Consider the following 18,899-nt stretch of genomic DNA (forward strand, 5'->3'; position numbering starts at 1 on the left):
TCTCTCTCACGCACATACTCCCTCTCTATCTGCGTTGCGTGTTCCCGATACTCTTCTTGTCGTTGTCGAGCTCTTTTGGTTGAATACTGTTCACCCTTCACTACCATCGTGTACTCGAACGACATCGACATGCGTCACCCGCCTGCACCCCCTCCACCCATTGGGGAGATCAGCCGCCCTCCTCTGTCTCCCCTCTCTGGAGTAACTACACCAGCTCGCAGCCAGCGTAGTCTGTCTATTCCGCGGCCCTTTGGATCCCGAATCCAGTCGCAGGGCTCGGTAAGTCGATCTTGTCTCCTCTGCTTGGCCTGTCAATGTACTGACCCAGCAGTCTGTTGTTGGTTTCACCACGGAAGACTTACCCTTTGGCGTCCGTACACCCGGTTCCGTCGGCCATCGATCATGGCAATCTCGCGGAGGCGAGTCCGCCGCCTCCTTCCAGTCGTCTGTTATGCAGGAGGAGGCAAAACTCAGATGGGACTCTGACTCGGAGCTGAAGATGGTGTCCAAGTCCCTGTTGAGGTTCCAGAAGTGGTGTCTGCTCATCGGCTTGCTCTGTATCAATGCGGCGCTCATCTACGTGTCGTTCACGTACCACGTCGCCCACTACTTTTTCATGGTTCTTCTCAGCTCCAACACGGTGCTTCAGTTCATCATGATCGTCTTCATCCTTGGTCACTTTATCTTCAAAACCATCTTCTTCTGCTTCCGCCGCAAGGAGAAGGTGCCGGAAACCCCCGAGAGAATGGTCATGCTTCTGCCCTGCTACAACGAGACCCTGGAGGAGCTTACCAGGTCCTTGGACTCTCTCGTCGTGCAGAAGAACATCGACGACCACCCGCGCATGATCTTCATCGTCGTCGATGGTAACGTCAAGGGCGCTGGTATGGCCAAGACCACCCAGGAGTATCTCCTCCAGGACATCCTCGAGCCTGGCCCGACGCGCTTCTTCGAGAACGGCTACCGCGCCCGCGACGGCCTCTTCATGCCGACCAAGATCCAGACCGGTTACTACAAGGGCATCCCGTACGTCTTCGTCGGCAAGCGTTACAACCAGGGCAAGCGTGACAGCTTGTGCTTTGCTCGGTCGTTCCTCTACCACTTCCACAAGCGCTCCATCAACGTCATGACCATGTTCAGCAACGAGCTGTTCGAGCACCTGGGCAACGCCTTCGTCTCCCAGGGTATCGATAACGCCGAGTACCTGGTGGGAATGGACGCCGATACTGTGTTTGACGAGTACTGCATCTGGGAGATGTTGAGGGAGATCCGCAAGAACCCCAAGCTCGTCGGCGTCTGCGGCCACGTCTGCGTCGACTACGACGGCAGGAACTGGGGTCTCTGGTCGCTGTACCAGTCGGTCGAGTACTCGCAGACCCAGGGCCTCCGTCGCATGTTCCAGTCCCGCATCACCGGAAAGGTCAACTGTCTCCCTGGATGTTGTCAGCTGATCAAGATCGACGAGGCTACCTTTGGCGACGAAGTCCTCCGCCAGCGGTTCGGATACTGCCCCAAGCCCAACGACCTCATGACGCAGCACATCATGGGCAACTACTCCGAAGACTCGATCCACGCCAGCATCATCTTCTCGCTCTTCCCTCAGCGCCAGACCGCCCAGGCCCTCCGCGCCAAGGCTTTCACCATCGTGCCCCAGGACTGGAAGGTTTTCCTGTCGCAGCGCAAGCGTTGGGCCCTCGGCTCCATTTCCAACGAGTTCGTCATGATCTTCCGCCCCGGCATCATCCCCATCGAGCGTCTCCAGTCCATCATCGCTGTCATGACCTGGTTCATCACTCCCTTCATCATGGCCGCCGTCATTGCTTTGATCATCATTCTCATTCGCCGCGGCGACGAGCTTGTCCGAGATCCGGTTTTCATGTCGCTGTTCGCTCTTCTCCTGTTCAGATACGTAAGTTGTTCCTTTTTCAGTGAAACTTTCTCCCTTGCCTCGAGGCCAAGGGTATCCCCCACAAATTGAGACAACGGTTTCTGACTGGATTGTGTCGCAGATCTACTCCTTCTGCATCGGTTTCTGGCTGCCGAGAAACATGCTCGAGCGCATGCAATACTTCGTGGGCTACTTCTTCCACCTCTGCACGTCGCCGTTCCTCAACATGATCATTCTCGGATACTCGCTCGTGTACTCTGACGATTTCAAGTGGGGCAAGACCCGCGAGGTCGTCAAGGGAGACGACGAGAAGGTCGACGCCGAGGGCGGACGTGGCACTCTTTGAAAAAGCCCACCACCGCACCTTGTGGATGTGCGGGGGACGTCGCCCCAGATCTCACACCAAGACAGAACTCGGCTGCTCAGCTGACTGTCGTTCCGCCGGGGGGGGTTTTTTTTTTTAATTGTTCTGTCATTCAAGTGGCGTTTTTTTATCTGGTTGAGGCTGGAAAATATGGGAACACTAGACTCGTCAACCAGACGAATGGAATGATGAGGGTGTGGGAGACATGGGCCATTATTGGACGGGGACCGAAACAAAAAGAAGTTGACATGACACCATCATGTCTACAGAACATGCCGCCGTTCAGGAAACACGTATACTGGGGCTGCCTCGACCAGGATCGGGAAGCATTCATTCGTCTTTGCACACATCACACCAACAGGCTTCGACCGCCCATTTCACATATCCAGAGAGAGAGGGAGAGAGTCGGGGCTGGGAAAATCGTACATACCGGGGCTTCTTGTACAGACGGTACTGGGGAACGAAACGGATGGCGACGAGGAGCCGAGCGCTGGCCCGGGTCCTGGGAACTTTTCGATTCTCTTCACGCTTTTCGATTCTTCACATTTTCACTTACATCCCATTGCACGTTGAGGTCGTGCCCGGTTATCCTCTTGAAGTTTCTTTTTCTCTTATTTTAATGTAATGTTATGGGCCTGGCGGCCCCGTGGAATGACTCACGATACATACATACCACTTTCCCGAGGCATTACCATACACCGAATGGAACTCATGAACATGACACGAGACTCAACTCAACCACGGCCCATCTTTGTTGATCTATGCTGGATGTATTTGATGATTTCGTCGTTTTACGTGGCATCAGTCGCATATGGTGCAACCTTCGCTCAATGAGAAGAAGAACGACATGCGTGGCGTAGTGACTCTCACAACAGGCACGCAAGAGGCGCAATGTGTGCGGACGCCACACCACACCTTGGAGTCAGAGGCCATTGAACACATGGCAGGCGGCCGGGAACGTCTATTGGAGACACCAGAAACGGTAATGATGGCGTCGCAAGGTGGCAGCTGAAGCCCGTCCATCGATTTTCATCACTCCCGTCACACGCGAATGAATCCATGATTCTATTCTCATTTGGTCGCAATGCTGAGAGGCGGTATACCCACTTCGCACCCGCTGCGCGATGTGAAGAAGAAATCCGTCGTCGTTCCGCTGTTTACCTTGGTAACAACGAGAACGTGTGTCCCGTCCGTGCTGCGCTTCGACCAACCCGCTCCTTTGGGACGAACCAGCTTAGCCCAGGATCTCGTCGCTTAATCCATCTCAAGGGCTCCGTCCGGGTCAGGGAGAGTCCAAGAACGACGTGCACGGGACGGGCGGGGGGCGCTTCATGTCTCCCGTTGCCACTGAAGACCACACCCGCTTGTTGCATCTCCCCGCCCGTCGTCGTGCCGCGCCTCACGACGTCCGTGATTGTGGACGTGGGTAAGGGCGCCGACGGTGCCAAGCCGTCCCGTCTCCGAGCCGCTCGAGGCCCTAAGCAAGATAGCGTGACGCGCCGCCGCGCCGTCAAGAGATGGGAGAGAAGGACGGGGGGTGTGTGTGCCATGGGAAGCCAGTGGGTGGGGCCATCTGCGAATAACCTCATTTCCACCGCTCTGGCTTGGCTGGCGCGCCAAAGGCTAGAATATGTACCCGAACCTCTCCGTCCACGATCTTCTGGGTATGCCGAGCAGCGCGGCCCGTTCTTGGCTCAGATGATATGTTTCGGGGGGCTTCTTGGCCCGATTCAAATGACCGATTCCGCCCCATCCACTCACCTTCTCCCGCTTTGATTCAGCCTCCCTCTTCAGAGACAGACACCGGGGGGCCCTGAGTCAGCACTGATCTTTTCCGTCGCGTGGGAAAGGATCACAGATCTGAGTCGAGAAAAACGAGCTGTGGATCACGACCGCCACCTGGCACGTAACGGTTCGGGGATCAATCTTGGACAAAGGCTTCGGTTCAATCGCAAAATTCAACCACACCGACGACAAGTGGAGCAGCGGAACATCAGACCACAAATTTCAGTCTGGAGGAATGTTGGAGGTCCACCTGGGGAAGCGTTCCGGGGCGGACCTCCCCTCGTCTCCCGTCGATCTCTCGCGAGTCCTAATATCATCCACAAAAAAGACCCCATTCAACAGAGTGCAGGACAGTGGGCTTTGGTGGAGATGGAGGGGACAGGACGAGGTCTCGAACGAACACCATCCTACCAACATACGCACGTATGTGCGTGTACTGACTGACCGGGCAGGCAATCCCAATCTCTCACCCCCTTGCCTGACGTTCTCGCCCGGTGCTATTTCTCACCATGAGAAGATTTGATGGGGTATTCCCAACTTGAAGGGAAACGAAATTGCGTTTGTCCCCAGATATTCCCCCCCCCCCTCCACCCTCAGAGAATGACAAAACTCAGGTAAGACAAATACACATAGACAGAAACATCCCGCTCCGGCTCGAAGCCCTGAGACCTGCCCGTTTCACCCCTCATCTCATCTAAACCCGTCGCCGTATTCGAGCCACAATTACCGGTACGAGGTCTCACAGGCTGCTCGGTTCCTTGACAAGGCAGTGGGCGTGCCTTGGGAAGCTTGTTTGAGTGTGTCACAACAACGACGGCATGGGGGGGGGGGGGGTTGTGGGCTGTGAATACGGGACCAGGGGCACTCAGTACTGACAAAATGAATACCGCCATCATCATAGCCATCATGCCGGCCGGCTTCTTGGCATCAGTCTCATATCGAACGAAGGATATCTGTCCGGCGGTGGAGCTGAAGGAAGAAATTTTTTCTCTAGGATGGTATTTTTATTTTATTTTCCCTTTCCTTTTCTTTCTCCTCGGCTGTCATGTGTAACCTTCTGTGAAAGGCCAACCGACGGCTGGTGAGCTGCAAAGCGCTTCAGCTGCGCCGCGATGCAGCATAAGCCATGCGTCACGGTGGTGTGAGAGCGAACAACACCGTGCGCCTGCTACAGGCAAGGGAGGGAGGCGTCAGCCCTAGCCAGCACTCCGTCGGGCGGGTACTCAGCCCGGAGCTGATCTTATTGTCGCTGCTGTGACCCGCGGCATCATGATATCGGTTTACGAATTTCAAATGCAAGAAAACTGATGAAATGTCAGGCTTTCCTCCCCGCTTTCCCTCCTCCCGCGCCTCGCCCCTAAATCCATGTCGCGGCGCCCGATGGTCTGATTGATGTGCCGGGTAACGAGAACGTGGTTGGATGTCTCAAAAGTCTGGGCGAACCCGTGTCTGCACGAAACTGGAGCAGCCACTTGCAAAAGGGGAGCCTTCACTCGAGGTTTGGAGCGACGGAGGCATCGCACCAGGAGGATGTCCGCCAGCCATCACGATTCACGAACTGCCATGACTCCCACCGTGAGCGTCGTATCGGTAGATGGGCAAACCAGGTCGGCAGAGCGTACTCACACAGAAGGTCATAGTCGTGAAGGCCATGGGTCATGGCGATAACCTCGTGAAACGGAGAGACGATGGTTGCCCCAACGAGAATGACTGTGAAAACCCCAGAAGGTGACCTCACCAGACCCTTGGTTGCTGTCATCAGCCAGTGCCCGGCAGAGGAAGCGCCCTGGAGGATCCGCACTGCAACAGGACGGATACAGTACCTATAGCACCCACGTTCCTTCGTTCCAAGGCTGGGCTCACTCATAAATCAGCACTTAGGCGCGCACTGATGGACTGCCAAGCCAATAAATACGGCAGGTCAGGGGGCGGCCGCGGAACGTGGCAGAAGCTGGAGCCAGTGCTTCGAAGCTTAGTGGTTTCACCCTGCTTGTCCCCCGATAGGCCTCGACTCACCGCTGGTGACAATTATCGGGTTTCTTGTTCATAAAGGGGCTCTGGGGTGTGTCGCTGATTATTGCATAGGAGTATTCCGGTTTATTCACCTTCTTATACCATGCTACCGCGTACGGGGTGGATCCGCCGCCTCGGTTGTGCCCCATATTCCCCCTGTTGCCCCGCCTTCCGCCCCCGGCTGACTGTACGAAGTTACCGCGCTCACACTCATCCACATCCTCATCTCTATCCACTCACTCACTCGTCCACTTACTCCCTCTCGTCGCGTCTTGTTCTTCTCCCCTCGTCATTGCACGCTACACCGCGGATACTAACCAACTGTAGAAATAATGACTGCGTCTCATCATCCACTGACCATCCTTCCATCTTACCTGCATGAAAAAAAGTTGGATGAGCTCCAGAAAAACCTTGTATTCAACATTCACGAAAGACCTGTAGGTCGTGACGGCGGCGCACTCCGTCTTCGGCAATGGATCAATGCTTCCATGCGTAGATGTTGGCCAGTTGCTTGGGGGACAGCCCCGGCGGCCCCAGCAAATGAACCAAACCCACTCATATTGATCATGCTGCCATCCACAACGCTGTTGCGTGACCGATCTGCAAGGCAAGGCAAGGCACAATGCAGTACGAGGCAGAAGTAACTCGTCCTCGTTCTCTCATATTATCGATTGTTTCTTCCAAAAAGTTCTGCTTCATGCTTCACGTTCCGCCCCCGAGCTTGAAGTCGATCCTGGCTGACATCCGTTGTGCAGCATTTTCTCAGCCGGACTTTATAGAATCATGTGTGTGACCAATATTGTCAGCGCCGCTGTTGATCGACACAGCCGTCCAGGCCAGATGACTCCGGTGCCGCCAAGGCAGCAGGTCTTCGTGGACCACTTGCGAGACGCACTTCGAGCTACCAAGATGCGAGGTTGATTTTTCACTGGCTCAAGTGGCGTCCAGAAAAAACTCCCGCAGCATCCACCCACCGAGGATCCATCGCCCACCACCGTCGGCGTCAGGTTTCCATCGTTCGGTATGTGGTTCAGCCGTGCGCTAACCTTCCCCATGGTTTGTTTTGATGTCGTATCCCCGTTGCTTTTCCCTCACACCTGCTGCACACAAACACTCCCACTCCAGCTCGTATTAGGAAGCCCAAGAAAAGAGGAGACTAATATAGCCGCGTACCGACAGAGGGGGCCCGACCAGATGGGCTGCCGCCATCAAGCCACCCTGGCGTGTGGCATAACCTTGCGAGTTTGGCGCTGTTTTTCTCTGCCTGCCTGATCTGATCTGCCCTACACACTTCCCTAGAGCCTCTCTTCCTTTTCCTCTCCCTCTCTCCGAGCTGGAGGAGGTAAGCTACTGGCCCAACATGCAGCCGAACGCTCATGCCTGGCCAGGGTCGTATTTAGTCTATATCTCAGCTGCCTTGTCACTAGCTCGTCTCACTTGCCCGCCGAGCTATCTCTGCATGTTATATAACACAGAATGTCCGGTCCCCAATGATCTAGCTTGCCTTGTAATTCTCCAGGATCACGGTGTGAGCAAGTCATCAAGAGCAGTGTTTGCTAGGTTCATTCTCTACTGCTTTCGTGTCTATTGTCCCAATTTGGCTCGGCTTCTTCTTCACTGAACTTTGCCCTGCCATATTCCACTCGCTTAACCCTTTTGCCTCAACACACATCGTCGTCGTCGTCGTCGTCGTCGTCGTCGTCGTATATACGTTGGTCACCAGGTCTCCCCCTTTCATCATCATGCTTTTTACCACTCTCGTTTTTGCCGCAAGCTGTGGCCTGGCTGCAGCCCACGGTGGCGATGGACTGCCACTGCCCAACATAATGGCAGGCAGAGGTGCAATGCAAGACTTCACCTCGGCCCGCCGCCAGATTCAGCGTCGCGCTGCACACGTCGAGCCCGTCCGTGAGGCTTCGGAGCTCGAGAAGCGCCAGTCTGTGGGCCGTTGCGGTCCCAACTTCAACAATCAGGTCTGCGATTCCGGATACTGCTGTTCCAGCGCAGGGTACGTTGCTCTTTTGGCCTTGAACATCCCAAGATTCCGAGACACTGACATTGCGACAGTTGGTGTGGGCAAGGGTACCTCTACTGTTCAGCGCCATCGTGCATGATCGAGTATGGTCCCGCGTGTGATGCCAACATCCGTCCCGACGGACCGGATACGGCGAATATTGCTCGTCCCAAGATAGGCGCCGTTCCGTATGGCAAGGCCATCTACCACTGTGAACGGTACGGTGATATCGCTCTCACTTTCGATGATGGCCCGTACATCTACACCGAAGATCTCTTGAACAAGCTCAAGGTATGTTTTGAACCCGTGACGACGGTCGACGCGCCACTGACACACATGCAGGTATACAATGCCAAGGCCACCTTCTACATCACGGGTAACAACCTGGGCAAGGGCAAGATCAATGACCCGGCCACCAAGTGGCCTGCTCTCATCAAGGTTTGTCTTCTATCTCTTTCCGTCTGAACGTCGGTTAACGCTGTGCTACTAGCGCATGGTTGCCGAAGGCCATCAGATCGCCAGCCACACCTGGTCGCACCAGAGACTCACCACTGTGAGCGCCGATAAGTTCCGCAACCAGATGATCTACAATGAGATTGCTTTTGCCGACCTTCTGGGTTACTTCCCGACTTACATGAGGTATGCTGCATCAATCTTCAAAAAAAGTTATGTTCACCATCCCTAACGTACCTCAGACCTCCTTACTCGGCCTGCGATGCCACCTGTGAAGGTTATTTGAACGACCTTGGGTACCACATCACCTACTTCAACCTCGACACTGAGGGCTACTTGCATGACAGCGCCAACTTGATCGAGAGCTCCAAGGACATCTGGGACAGCAAGGTTGAGGGCAAGTCACCCGCCAACAACAAGTGGCTACACATCGAGCATGACCCTGTCTACCAGACCGTCTACAACCTGACCGACCACATGCTTGAATCCCTCTTCCGCAACGGTTTCCGGTCCGTCACCGTCGGTGACTGCCTCAACGACCCCAAGGAGAACTGGTATCGCTCCGTCGGTAACGCACCGCCTGCTAGCAGTACCCGTGCCTCCACCCTCGCCGCCGGCACCACCACCACCACCACCCCCTCCACCTCTACCACATCCGCCTTGTCCACTCCTACGGGCAGCCTCACTCCTTCCAAGGACGGTCGCTGCGGACCCAAGTTCGCCGACACAACCTGCATCAACGAGCCCGGCGCGACCTGCTGCTCTGCCGCCGGCTGGTGCGGAAACACTGCTGACCACTGCGGCGCTGCCTGCCAGCCCCTCTACGGAAACTGCCAGATCTCGTCGGCCAAGGCCTCGACCTCGAGCGTCCGTGCCAGCTCTGCGTCGACGTCCCGCGCGCCGTCTGCGTCGTCTTCTACCCAGGCACCAGTCCCCTCCTCCTCCCGCACAAGCACCTCGGCAGGGGCTTCCGGCACGCCGGTGTCTCCGCCCTTGAGCACCAATGGCCGCTGCGGTACTACGCAAGGAGGTACTACGTGCATCAAAGAGCCCGGCGCGACGTGCTGCTCCAAGTACGGCTGGTGCGGCGCCACCGCGGATCATTGCGGCGCAGGATGCCAGGCTGGTTTCGGTACCTGCAGCGCGTCCAAATAAGGTCTCAAGAGATCTGTCTATATCTCACGATTTCTGTCCATGGCTTCATTTCTCATTTTCTTGTGTCCCATCATCTCGATGTGTGGATGAATATTTAGTGTGTAATGTGTTAATAGGTGAGTGAAGAGTTCACCCGAGAAGTCTTTGGGGTATGTTTATCGGCGTCAAGGTCAAGCGGAGTAGGGTGGAAAGGGGCATCAAGTGCAAGGGTCGACGACATGAAAAGCATTCATGGACATACATGATTTGATGTTCAGATCAGACTGGGAACGGTCAAGATGCCAATATATTCATTGATTTCAATTCTCCACGCAAGCTGTTAAGATCCATCCACGGTGACTGATGATTGCAGTAAGGCTTACCGACATCCGAAATGTTGCCGGCTGAGTAATCAGGGTCTGGTAGCAACAAAGCATGTTTACCGTGGCTTTAATTCTTCTTCTTCGCTGGTCGAAAGACTACAGCAGTTCGGGACAGATGCCGCAACTTTGAACGCCCGCAAGGTAGCGGCTCGGTGGAATTCGACCGATATGGGGCCGTCCCGGACGCAACCCTCCGACGCATCCGGAAGCTGGAATAATTCCTCCGACGCTGCGAAGAAGCAGGCCTAATTGACCATGCAAATTGAAACAATGTGGACAGTTCTCACTTCAATGAAAGTTACTCGACTACTTTAGTTAGTCAGCTCTCCCCTTGAAGTTATCTTAGAACAGCCCAAGTTCATGGGCAGCTAAAAATTGGCACAACTAGTTCTTAGTGGTATGCAATACATGCGAAATAACTCTGTCTGTAGCATTGTTGGTGTCTAGAAACGATGTTCACATAAAGCCATCCCAGGTGCTTCAAATACCAAAGTTTACGACGCATGCAACCAGAAACGACCTTGTCAACTCCGCGCTCCAAAAATGTGTAAAAGCACTAAAGGGACGCTCGGGCAGCACTCTTCGGAGGCCGCATGATGGACTGCTGGGTCATGGTCGCCACCATGTTCCCATCTTGATCCCAGAGGCGGGCCTCGGTGTAGGTCCGTCCGTCATTGCCTGCGATGGTCTTCAACTCTTTGAGGTACCACTTGCTCATGTCGAGCTCCCCGGTGAAGAACCTCACGGCGAAGTCGAGCGAGGAACAGGGACCGGCGTCGTCGAGGTACCTGTTGGTGTGCGTCAGGGGTATGAAGGCCAGAGCTCCGTCCAGTATGAACCCGAGTCCAGCGAACTGGTCCTGGAGGCGCTCAAGGGAGTGCCGGCATCGGAACCAGTCGGCGGACGTCTTCGAAGTAAGGTCCAGATCGTGCTGGGGCGTCTTGGCCGTCTTCGCCATGCCGAACAGATTGTTCGGGCCAACGGTCTCAGGTACGCCTCGGGTCTCGAAAAAGCGGTTGTTGAAGCCGAAGGAAGCCATGAATAACCTGGCCTCCTTCTCTGTCACGATCCCCCTTCGCACCTTGTCCTTTATCCCTTCCTCGACCGTGAAGCACTGCTCAGGTGAAGAGTAATTCATGGATGGTGGTGCCGAATATACCAAAAGAGAAGTCTCCTCTTTCACTTGGAAGTCGGCGAGCATGACCATGCACAACCTCGACTTGCCGTCGTCCAGATCCTGGCTGATCTCGACGATCCTAGTGGCGAAGGTCCTTGTGTCGCGTACTCTGCGCACGGAGCACTTCAGTTTTCGGTCAGTCAGGGCCGGGCCGAGATAGTTGCCCGTGGTCGAGTAGAGGAGGTACTTTGGCGGTACGGTGCTACATGCCGCCTGGAGGCCGATGCCGATGGCGCAGCCTCCGTAGGCGATGTTCGCCGCGTTCCCCATGCGGGCGGGGTTGACGCGGCTGATGAACTGGTCCGAACCCAGGTCGTCCACCGCGACCTGCTCCTGTAGGGTGTTGGCCATGGCGGAGTCAGACATGTTTAGTGATGCTTTCGGTCGACGTGTCGGGATGGCCCGGCCAGCTCTGTGCACTGAAAGTTAGGACGATCCTACACTGTTGCTTTTTAATTTAAAGATGTTGTGATCAGTAATCGTTCTGCGATGCTGACATGCCGAGTCGCAGATGGTCACGTCGACGCCGCGCCGCATCCAATAGTTCGCAGCGGGGGGTTGCCGCTGTCAGCCGAGGTTGGATTTGGAGGGATGCGACGACGAACAGGATGACACGTGTGTGGCTTGGCTTCGATGTATCCGGGTGGCTGGAGGTGATGCTCCGGGGAGCCTCGGCAATAAGTGGGGATACAATCGGAAAAGCCGCCCGGTGACCGCCCGTATGTATCCGTAGACGATGATGATGATTGGATGCAACCTTCCCAAATGATTCCATTCATAGTCTCATGACATCTTGTTGCAAGAAAAAGAAAGAAAAACTTGGGGTTCTAAGTTATCCCCGGGTTTGCATCACATTTCACCACAGCTCTCAGTCCACGTCGTCACGTTGCGAGGCTTGCCAAAACAGGCCCCAATGATGAAACTCGCGATCATCTGTGAGTGAGCAACTGCTTCTTCCACTGGTGGGTATCTCATGACCGAGTTCCAAAGGACTCGCTAAAACTAGTAATTATGTACGTGTATAGTATCCTGTAATCTAAGACGATCGGCATGCGAATGGCTTGTGAGCACTGCCCGAGTTTGTCTCGTTGATCTGCGAATGATTAGTATGGGAAAGTTGCCAACGTTATCTTTTGAGCAGCGACTTACGATGTCGACAATGGTCGAGTAAGTGCCAGCAACCAAAGTCACAACACCGACGATGAAGGCCAGAATGCTTCCAAGGCTGATGAGGATGTTCTCGCGGGCGAACCACTTGCCCTTGCAGAGGATCGCGAACCACATGATGCCAGGGATGTAGAACGAGAATCCGGAAACGAACAGAGCAGAAGCCAGCGAAAGCAGGTCCGAGAAGATGGGAATGGCCTCGGCAATCACCCAGGCGATGATAGTGAAGATAACCACCAGGATGATCCAGCTGGCCCAGCCCATAGGAGTGTTGATGTACTTGAGATGCGAGTTCTTGTACATGCGACCGTGGATGTAACGGAGGGCAACAGTTGAGTTGATCGAACCGGAGATGAAAATGACAGGGAGGGCGACTCCAAAGGCAATCTTCGAAATGAGCGGTCCGGCAGAGAGAAGAGCCGGAGACTGAACCGAGGGACCGATGAAAGCGTAGCAGAGGGCGCCAGTGATGGTGTAAATGGAGATCTGGATCACGCCGGATGCCCAGATGGACTTCATGTAATCGGTAGGCGTATGCATTTCGTCCATGAAGGAGAATTGACCAATGGCAAAGCTGAAGGCGAAGATGATGTTGCTAACGGCAACAAAGGCCTCAGAGAAGGAAACCCCCTCCCTGGGCCAAGCAGACCATTCGACGCCCGAAAGACCACCGGGGCCCTTGTTAGCCTGGATCCCAGTGGCGATGATGGTGATTCCAATAGCAGCAACGATGGAGACGAAGTCGATGTAACCGAGGATGGCGACCTCGGTGAACGAGGGCGGGATGGCGAGGATGAGGAGGATGATGGCCGACACCGCCGAGAAGACGATGGAGCAGACGTGGCCGCCGTTGATGTCGAGCAGCGCAATGCTGCCGGTGAGGGCGTGCGATCCCACAACCATGACGAGCTCGAGGACGAGGGCAGCTCCGAAGATTTCGTATCCGATGCGTCCGTACCGGCCGAACAGGAGCCTTCCAGCCTCGGCGTAGTTGGCGACGTGGGGGTGGGCCAGCTTGACGCGGCCAACGAGGTAACTGGTGAAGATGGAGAGCATGCCGATGGTGATGGTGAGAAAAACACCGGGGAACATGCCGAGCGTGTGGTAGGCCGAGGGCAAGCTGAGGGCACCCAGGGCGACGGCCTCGACGATGGTTACGATCGCCAGGCGCTTCCATCCCAGACGGTGGAAGTGAGCGCTGCCCTGCGCCGCGATCTGCTTCAGCCGGGCGTCGTTCAGCTCATCGCTCGTCTCGCCGAGCATCGTGTTGTCGTTCACCGGCCAAGGGTTGGGGGGCTGGCTGTTCTCGGCGTCCGAGCCGTCCTTGCCCTTGGAGCCCTTGTTGCGGCCGAAGCTGGGAGTGTTGGAGATGTGGTCCGTCATGGTGGGAGGAGCTTTCGTTTTGCTTCAACCCGCGGCCAAGTAGAGGTTAGGATGGGTGGACGAGAGTTTTGGAACGGAGGTCCGGGAAGAGAGGATCGAGGAGAAGGAGGAGGAGGGGGAGAAGCCAACGAGGAAACGAAGAAGACTCGAGGGGGCAAAAAACCAGACACGACGCGTCTGACGTTACTTTCTTTTTAAACGGTGATACCAAGGCGCGAGTCAGATGGATTCAGGGTCCACATGGTCGTAGACGGACTGGATTCATCCTTGACGAGAGGCTGTCGTCAGTCGCTCGCCCGGTGAAAGCCGGGCCTCCTCCACAGAATGATCTCGCCCCCCCATGGGCGGTACAGATAACACACATCCGTGGAGGGGCCTGCAAAACACGGGGAAAGCATCTTTGAAGGTTGATAAGATCTAATTGTTTTGTGTCATTGTTGTCAAATGGCCCCGTCGTCTGTGAATTGCGAGGTCCCTTACTGGGCGTTCTTCGGCCGGTCTGTCATGACACACATGGGCGACATTACTGAGGATGTATTGATCGAGTTTCGATGCCGTAAAAGAAGCTTTGCATGGCATGGTTGAGCCGCGCTAAGAGATCCGCACGGCGGTTCCTGATGGAGCCTTTTCTCGATTCGGAAACACAAGCGATGAGCTTTTAGGTAAAAGATGGAGCCCGTTGCGGCTCCCGTGAACGATCCAGATGAGTTGCAAAAGAATTTTCCTGCTGCAAAGCCGAGCGAATACCGCCGCTAGCCACTGCGGCGACTCGGACGCCGTCGAGTGGTTTTTTTTTCTTGCGTGTGCCTTTGCCACGGATTCTGTCCGGAGGTCCAAGCGGAGCCGGATTACGTCCGTGAAACTGTCTCCATTGGGCAGACTTGCCGGGTTGTACGTTTCCTTTCAAGGACTGGTCCTGTTGAAGGGCGGCCTTCGTTTGTCTGTCTTTGCGGCCTGGCAACTGACTAGATGAACCTGCTCGCCGCTCCACAGAGATAACGAGTCGAGCATGGGGTTTTTTTCTTGTTACTCGTGTCGAACAGATCCGATTGTCAGGGCAATGATGGGGTTCGCAGGACTGGACGCGCGCTTGTCTCAATAACCCTTGCGCCTATTTTGAGAAGGTCAATTGTGGTCGGCATCGAAAGCTCACAGCTGAACGGCTGCATGGCTTTAACTGCTTTTAGACTTGGCGCCTGGGTTTTTCTCCGATCTTTTATCCTGCGCATCCTGCGTCTCGGGATTAGGAAGGGGATGCGGTCTTTGAGCCAGGACACCCCGTCGGCATTTGATGGGCCTCATGTTGGTTCATCAGACTCGGTCTCCACGGGCCCTCAGGTGACCGCTTCAGACTCGGCCTCCGCGGCTGTCGGGTGACCACCCAATCTGTTCCGGTCGAGATCTTTGGGTGGTTTGAATCACAGTCCACAACAAGCAAGGCTCATGATTTGATTCTGTACTACCAATTTTACAGGCGTCGCTCATCACCATTCCGACGAGATCACTTGGCCCAAAACGGACTTCCAGCCGAAAGATTCTAAACCGTAGAAATTATGAACTCCCTCCACCCAATTAGATGCTCTTGTTACAGTCTTTCCTCGTTCTGTTCACTTTGGCTATATGCCACCCTTGGGTAAAACTGGCAAGAGACACAGCCATGACAACCACAGTCACAAGCACAATCGCAGCTCTCATCTGGCGTGGATAAAACACTTCTCAAGCATCAATTGTACTGACAGGTTACCAAATTACAAATTTAATTTTTCCTGCTTCCGGTATCGGAGGCTGTATTTGGCGACGCTCTTCTGAGTCTATAACTCTGGATGTCTTTGTTAGGGACAATCGACTATGAAGACTGATATTGCCTTCTACAGTGTTATTAGTACATGAACATAACAACGAAGTGAAGCAACGATGACCCTTAAAGCGTCATCAAAGTCGCTTATGCTACTGGATTCTGCTAGAATCTGAACTGAACAATACCTGAAAGACTGTGCAGAACTGTTTTGATATGACGCCGACCATCCCAGATGGGGTAGATACCAACCACAAATAGGGTCGACCACAGCCACAGTAATGACATAACTGTCCAGGCTGTGAAGAACTGTTTTATGTTTGTGAGTGAACTTTCTTCAATTTTTGGAATGTGTAAAAAGGAATGCTTGAGAGCGTGATGCTCAAATACATACCTCTTTACTGAAAACGTATTTAGCAGCATACATGGGAAGTGGCCAGAGTACCCAGTGACCAAGGAAAGTTGCAACCGCCCACCACAAGGCATGTCGAGCCCAGCGGCGTTCCTTGTCGCCCTTGGGGACCTCAGAGACATCCGCCGCGGTTGCGAACTTTGCATTTTCTGCTCTGGCCTGATTGTCGGCCGTCTCGTCTACGTCGATAGCAAGCTTCTCTTGCTTGAAGTCGCTCCAGTTGTATTTATCCGACCTGATAAAGGAGAGAATGACACTGTAGAGCAAGGGACTGAGTAGTGAAGCCAAAGTGCCATACATGCAAGGCAGTGTTTCTCCAGTCGAGGATATAGTTACCTCCCCAGAGAAAACATAGGCAGAGCCGAGCCAAATACCGAGACCGGTACCCATTCCGAGAAAGGCAGAGCCAACAGCTGCAAGACCGCTTTGCTTACGCCAAGTAATGGTGAAGATGAGTGGGACGACCCCGGGACATGTGAGGACGCCTATGAGATTGGAGTGAGCGGTGTAAGACACATGACCTTACTCCTTTTCTTACCTAGCATATACAGCGTCCACCCCATATCAACCCCAATGTAATGAAACATTGAAGTGAAACCAGCGGCTAGGACACCAAAAGAGACGACGCCAAGATGCCCCCATTTGATTACTTCTTTGTTGCCGGCATTTTTGTTGAAGTATACTCGATAAATGTCAAACGTCAGGATTGAGGATACAGCCAGGATCTGCGCTGACAGAGTAGACGTAACGGCCATGAATGTCATCAACAAGACGGCAACAGCGCCTCCTTTGCCGGCAACCGCAACTGCAACATAGGGTAGGGCGAGCCCATTAGTGACTTCTGCACTTGTCATTGGCTACATCCTATATTAGCATACGGGAGTTTCACCTTTTGAGGGGAGGGGGATTAAAGGATATGTTGTTTACTCTTGGGTACGTTGGAAATACAGGCAAGGCTTCAAGACCCAGCGACGCCATTCCAACAATGGTACCGAGACACCATGGTATACCGAAGTACGAAATACCTCCGATAACGTATCCAGGCACAACAGCATGGGGCGACGCTGCGAATGCTTCCAGGAAATAACCGGTGTCCATCTGGAAGCGCCAGCGTCACTACTCTACATGTAACAGACTGTATCTGATATCAGGTATTTCAACTCACAACGACAGCTCCAACATTAGAGACGACCAGAATGATGGCGAAGAAAATGCCCTGCTGCGACGTCATGGTGAGAAGAGAGCCTTCGTAGTTGCCGTCAACCATATGCTGCTCTTCAGCGGCAACGACCAAATCGTAGAGTCCACCAATCGAGCCTACATTCTCGGACATGAGGACTTTGAGTGTGAGCCAGCAACACAAGATGAGAATGATGAAGGTGTGTATGTAGTCTGTGAGAAACCTAAAGCGCCTTGTGAGTATCGGCCTCTTCTTCGCGATTCTGCAGAGACCTACGTGGCCTTTATACCCCCGACAAGTGTGTAGAGAACAACGCCGAGAGGCAACAAGAAAGTGGAAGCCATGATGTGTATCCCAGTTCTAGTTGTTGGCGTTAGAATCTATGCGTAGATTGTCAACAAGGAAACGAGATGAGACTCACAGGAAGGAGATGGCGGCCGATGCGCCCAAGATCATGTTGATAGTGTTAAGGAGATTATTGACCACGGCAAGAAAAGTGAAGCTCAGATGCGCAACATTGCCTTCCATACTAGGTAGTCAGAGAGCAAGTCTGGGTATGTGAAGAGGTCCGAGGAGATCACTTTGCTCACCATATCGTATGCGGATGACTTCTAGAATGGTGTGTGCCTCTGGAACGCGCCTCTTGCAAACAACTCCAAGGTAGCCGAAAAAGACAATAACAGTTGAGCAACCTGCGCCGTACCAAAATGCACCGCTAATACCGTAGCTGTAAGTCACAAGCACACAGCTCAGCAATGCTGTGCTCCACAACCATGACTGGAGGGCAAGCTGATCAGTCTCGAGACATCTCACGCAGTAGACAGTAGCGGGTAAACGAACCGACACAACGGCGGAGGCAACGAGGCCAGTCCGGACCCTTCGGTCGGCCACCATAAACCTGCAAGAAAATCAGTATGCTGAGTCTGGGATCAGCTGATCGTTCAACTGACGTCTCGGCCTTTGAGTTGTCTTCGTTGAGGGTTCTCTTCAAAACGGACGTGACGCCCATCATGCCTTCGCTCATGTGACTTGGTAAGCTCTCCGTTGCATGCAAATGTATTAGTTCAAAGCAACACACCAAACGCAAATGTGAGCCCAAGAGCGACGACGACGCCATATCCGACAGACTGGGGAAGCGGAGCAGGCACCACAGAAGTCTCGTCTGAACGCGTAAAAGATACCATGGTGTTTGTGTCGAAAGCTTGTTGAATCTCAGATTTAAGAGAATAATATTGGCGAGATTCGATTTCCATTCTATGTTGGCCTAAGCTACCTTTTCATCGACAACCTTTTAATACATGAAATCAACCTCCAATGCCATGTTTGTTTGCTCATTTGAGAGCCCGATAGCGTCATGGAAATCAAGCAAGGGTCAAAAGACGTAAAATTCAAGTACGATGAGACCATACTGCCTGGATAAGTGTTGAACAACCGTACTCTCAGAGCACCAGGCTCATACAAGTCGTCGAGTCCGCAAAGCTGCCGCCATTTCTCCAGACAGGATGGACCCTGGGCGTTGGGGATCCAATCCAAAGACAAAATCTGGGGTCCGGACCAGGGCCGCGTCTTGGCTTCCTGATGCGGTTTGGCGCCGATCATACAATCTGCCGGCCTCCCGGTCCGCCGGGTCCAAGTTCTGATAAGAAATGCCCCCCCGCTTGACATCTTGCAAGCCCACAGCTATGCCACTTTCCTCCACGCAACCTCGGGACAACACATAGCACCGTGTCTACCAACCAACAATGTCCCAA

General features: G+C 54.0%; 6 protein-coding genes across 6 annotated transcripts; 3 read left to right on the plus strand and 3 right to left on the minus strand.

Moving 5' to 3' along the window:
- Positions 1 to 129: 129 nt before the first annotated feature.
- Positions 130 to 2,234, plus strand: CH63R_01844 (Glycosyltransferase family 2; the record flags this gene model as incomplete). The annotated part of the gene is made up of 3 exons (XM_018296819.1): positions 130 to 279; positions 329 to 1,909; positions 2,010 to 2,234. 3 exons carry the CDS (start codon positions 130 to 132, stop codon positions 2,232 to 2,234), a joined length of 1,956 nt encoding a protein of 651 aa, XP_018161635.1.
- Positions 2,235 to 3,311: 1,077 nt separating this feature from the next.
- Positions 3,312 to 4,028, plus strand: CH63R_01845 (uncharacterized protein; the record flags this gene model as incomplete). Its single annotated transcript, XM_018296820.1, has 1 exon — positions 3,312 to 4,028. The coding sequence occupies one exon, from the start codon at positions 3,312 to 3,314 to the stop codon at positions 4,026 to 4,028; it is 717 nt and encodes a 238-aa protein (XP_018161636.1).
- A 3,764-nt stretch (positions 4,029 to 7,792) lies between these two features.
- On the plus strand, positions 7,793 to 9,672 carry CH63R_01846 (polysaccharide deacetylase; the record flags this gene model as incomplete). The annotated part of the gene is made up of 5 exons (XM_018296821.1): positions 7,793 to 8,058; positions 8,118 to 8,355; positions 8,407 to 8,502; positions 8,555 to 8,703; positions 8,760 to 9,672. The coding sequence occupies 5 exons, from the start codon at positions 7,793 to 7,795 to the stop codon at positions 9,670 to 9,672; spliced, it is 1,662 nt and encodes a 553-aa protein (XP_018161637.1).
- Positions 9,673 to 10,590: 918 nt separating this feature from the next.
- On the minus strand, positions 10,591 to 11,577 carry CH63R_01847 (Acyl-CoA thioesterase II; the record flags this gene model as incomplete). Its single annotated transcript, XM_018296822.1, has 1 exon — positions 10,591 to 11,577. One exon carries the CDS (start codon positions 11,575 to 11,577, stop codon positions 10,591 to 10,593), a length of 987 nt encoding a protein of 328 aa, XP_018161638.1.
- Positions 11,578 to 12,247: 670 nt separating this feature from the next.
- CH63R_01848 (Transmembrane amino acid transporter) lies at positions 12,248 to 13,761 on the minus strand (the record flags this gene model as incomplete). Its single annotated transcript, XM_018296823.1, has 2 exons — positions 12,248 to 12,304; positions 12,361 to 13,761. The coding sequence occupies 2 exons, from the start codon at positions 13,759 to 13,761 to the stop codon at positions 12,248 to 12,250; spliced, it is 1,458 nt and encodes a 485-aa protein (XP_018161639.1).
- A 1,960-nt stretch (positions 13,762 to 15,721) lies between these two features.
- On the minus strand, positions 15,722 to 18,332 carry CH63R_01849 (Urea active transporter; the record flags this gene model as incomplete). The annotated part of the gene is made up of 10 exons (XM_018296824.1): positions 15,722 to 15,865; positions 15,951 to 16,453; positions 16,507 to 16,825; positions 16,896 to 17,066; positions 17,134 to 17,371; positions 17,425 to 17,508; positions 17,570 to 17,669; positions 17,739 to 18,046; positions 18,099 to 18,162; positions 18,227 to 18,332. The coding sequence occupies 10 exons, from the start codon at positions 18,330 to 18,332 to the stop codon at positions 15,722 to 15,724; spliced, it is 2,037 nt and encodes a 678-aa protein (XP_018161640.1).
- Between the last annotated feature and the right edge of the window lie 567 nt (positions 18,333 to 18,899).

The sequence above is a fragment of the Colletotrichum higginsianum genome, chromosome 2 (assembly GCF_001672515.1).
Source record: "Colletotrichum higginsianum IMI 349063 chromosome 2, whole genome shotgun sequence".
NCBI lineage: Eukaryota > Fungi > Ascomycota > Sordariomycetes > Glomerellales > Glomerellaceae > Colletotrichum > Colletotrichum higginsianum.